Source organism: Mandrillus leucophaeus, unplaced genomic scaffold, assembly GCF_000951045.1.
Source record: "Mandrillus leucophaeus isolate KB7577 unplaced genomic scaffold, Mleu.le_1.0 Scaffold216, whole genome shotgun sequence".
In the NCBI taxonomy this organism is placed as follows: Eukaryota; Metazoa; Chordata; class Mammalia; order Primates; family Cercopithecidae; genus Mandrillus; species Mandrillus leucophaeus.
The window spans coordinates 4,009,845-4,012,857 of record NW_012102210.1 but is presented as its reverse complement, the minus strand read 5'-3'; the positions used below and the strand labels follow the sequence as shown (position 1 = coordinate 4,012,857).

General features: G+C 52.4%; 1 protein-coding gene across 4 annotated transcripts in view; it reads left to right on the top strand.

The window, feature by feature from the left end:
* Positions 1-3,013, top strand: part of LOXL3 (lysyl oxidase-like 3) — a 25,695-nt gene that overhangs the window by 3,257 nt on the left and 19,425 nt on the right. For 2 of the 4 annotated variants that reach the window (XM_011980741.1, XM_011980742.1), the window contains 2 exons: positions 608-771; positions 1,369-1,583. In XM_011980741.1, the coding sequence (XP_011836131.1) occupies positions 608-771; positions 1,369-1,583 (379 nt within the window). Of the gene's footprint in view, positions 1-607; positions 772-1,290; positions 1,584-3,013 lie in introns of those variants that run through there. The other 2 variants (XM_011980743.1, XM_011980744.1) reach the window with 2 other exon arrangements.

Genomic DNA, 3,013 nt, shown 5'->3' with positions numbered 1-3,013 from the left:
GAGACTCCGTCTCAAAAAAAAAAAAAAAATTGGGTTTCGGACAGAGAGAAGAACAAGGGCAGCACAGACAGGGCGAGCACAGAAGAGAATGCAAGGATGTGATGAAAGGATCTTGGATGACCAAGCCTCACAGATAGATCAAACTCCTAAGCCCCCATGTATTGGCTGTGTGGTCTTAAGCAATTTACTTAGCTTCTCTAAACTCCAGTTTCTTTATATAAAACGGTGTTCTGGCAGCTCTGTTCTAAGAATGATCACATATGTGCACACCATGGTAGAAAACCTGGCACGCAGTAGGTACCTGATTAATTGTAGCTATCATTGAATGGGTAGAGACTAATCAGAACATCAGGGTTGATTCTTGGTTTTTTATTCACCCTATCAGGTTCTTGAGTACCCCCAGATCACACCAAACTTCCCTCAATCTTATGCCCCCTTCCTATTCCCTGCCAGGGTCCCCTGTCCCTTCTCCACCCGTTATCATACCAGAAAGATGGGATCATCATGGCCAGGTGGGAGGCATCAGCACTCACTCTTTCCAACATCCCCATTACTCCCCCATCCTCCCTCCCCAAGCTTCTTTGTCCCTTCGTCTCCCCTTCCACAGGCCGCATCTGGCTGGACAACCTGAGCTGCAGTGGGACCGAGCAGAGTGTGACTGAATGTGCCTCCCGGGGCTGGGGGAACAGTGACTGTACGCACGATGAGGATGCTGGAGTCATCTGCAAGGACCAGCGCCTCCCTGGCTTCTCAGACTCCAATGTCATTGAGGTCTGCACTTCCTAGACGTACACACACATACCACCCAGGATAGCCAAGAGGACTGTGGGGTGGTTAGGGGAGACATTAGAAAGTAGTTACCACTGGGGGATCATTTGGATTGGTGGGAGGCTTGGAAAAGCAAATGATAGAGCTCCCAGATGCTGTAAAATCCAACAGGGTTTTTAGCATTCGCATTCAAGGGGCTACACCTGGCATGAGCCTCTCCAGCTTCATCCCTAGTCACCCCTGGGGCACCTGGTGCTCTCCTTCTCAAAGGTTCCTGCTTTCCTGAGACATCTTCCTTCTGACTTTCTCCTCCTTCAAAGCCATTTCCTCTCTGAAGTGCACCCTCCTGCTCCAGGCACAGGGAGGTGCTCCTTCCTAGTGCCCTGAATCCTCTCTGGGAGCAAGCATATGCCCCCGCGCTGCTGGCTGCAAGAGAGTCCACACCGCGGACTGCGGCCATTGTGGCCGCTCTCTCAGTGCCGCCTCGGGCCCATCTGGCCACTGGGTTTACAGCAGGCGCACCAAGCAGGGTTCCTTAAGAGTGGCAGGACAGGAAAGGTGCCACTGGGATTCTTTCCCTGCTTGTGGCCCCGCCCCCAGGTAGAGCATCACCTGCAAGTGGAGGAGGTGCGAATTCGACCCGCCGTTGGGTGGGGCAGACGACCCCTGCCCGTGACGGAGGGGCTGGTGGAAGTCAGGCTTCCTGACGGCTGGTCGCAAGTGTGCGACAAAGGCTGGAGCGCCCACAACAGCCACGTGGTCTGCGGGATGCTGGGCTTCCCCAGCGAAAAGAGGGTCAACGCGGCCTTCTACAGGTGAGGGGCCGCGGGCACCGGGCGGAGCGGGCCGGGATTGGGGTGCTCCCTGATGAATAGCCTTGGGAGACATCTGAGCAGGTCCGGGGCACGGGAGGAGCCGGGGGTCGAGACGCGCGGGAAAATATGGAGGCCGTTGCGAAGCTGGATTGTTGGGAAATCTTGTGGGACCACGAAAGGTGCCCCAAGGGAGTACCTGAAATGGGGACCAGTGAGGGTCCCGCTCTCTCGCGGCCGACGCCTGGCTGGGCAGGCAGATTCCTCGGCCCGGGGCGCGCGCCGGCCTCGCGAGGCCACTCCCAGGCCCTGGGGCGATTCCAACGCCTGTAATCCCAGCACTTTGGGAGGCTGAGGCAGGTAAATCACCTGAGGTCGGGAGTTCAAGACCAGCCTGACCAACACGGAGAAACCCCGTCTCTACTAAAAATATAAAATTAGCCGGGTATGGTGGCGCATGACGGTAATCCCAGCTACTCGGGAGGCTGAGGCAGGAGAATCGCTTGAACCCAGGAGGCGGAGGTTGCAGTGAGCTGAGATTGCACCAGCCTGGGCAACAAGAGTGAAACTCCATCTCAAATAAAAATAAAATAAAGTAAGTAAATAAATAAGTGGTCAAGGAAGGCCTCTTGGAGAAGGCATCATTTGAAAAAAGATTTAAAGGAGGTGAGGGCACAAGCTATGCAGACCTCTAGTAAACATTTCCAGGAAGAAGGATCAAAAATGAAAATATTCTGGGGTGTGTATGCCTGTATATGTGTGTGTGTGTGTGTGTGTGTGTGTGTGTGTGTGTGTGTGTGTAGTGGGTGATGAGATAAGGCATTCTTGTCCTTCTCCTGGAGGCCACTGTGGCTGGAGCTGAGTGAAAAAGAGGAAAATGGTAGGACATGCAGTGTAGGTGGTGATCAGAAAAGAATGGGGAGTCAGATCCTGTGGGCCATCTGGGGGAGGCTGGCTTTTGTTCTGTGGGAGATAAGGAACCACTGGAGGGTTTGGAGCAGGGTTGTGACATTGGGCTTCCATTTTTTTTCAGTACTACTTTCACTGCTTTATTAGGAATAGACTGTAAGGGATGCAGTAGAAGCAAGAAGTCAGGTGGCTAGTTATGGGGTTATCGTCTTCTGAAAGCCACGTAAAGAAAGTGAAAGATGATGATGACCAGCGAAAGTGGTGAAAAATGATCAAGTTTTATAGATAGTTGTGATGTGAGAGAGAGGAGTTAAGGCTCTCCAGGTTTTTGGCCCCAGCTAAGTATGGAATTGGCCTCACCTGACAAGCAAAATAGTGGATGGAGCATGTTTTGTTGGGAGATGGGCTTGGGGGTGGAGGGTAGGAACTTGGTTTTAGACCTTTTAAATTTAAGATTCTTTAAGACATTGAAGTGGTGAGACTAAGTTAGGCAATTTAATATAGGACTCGGAGTTCAGTTGAGT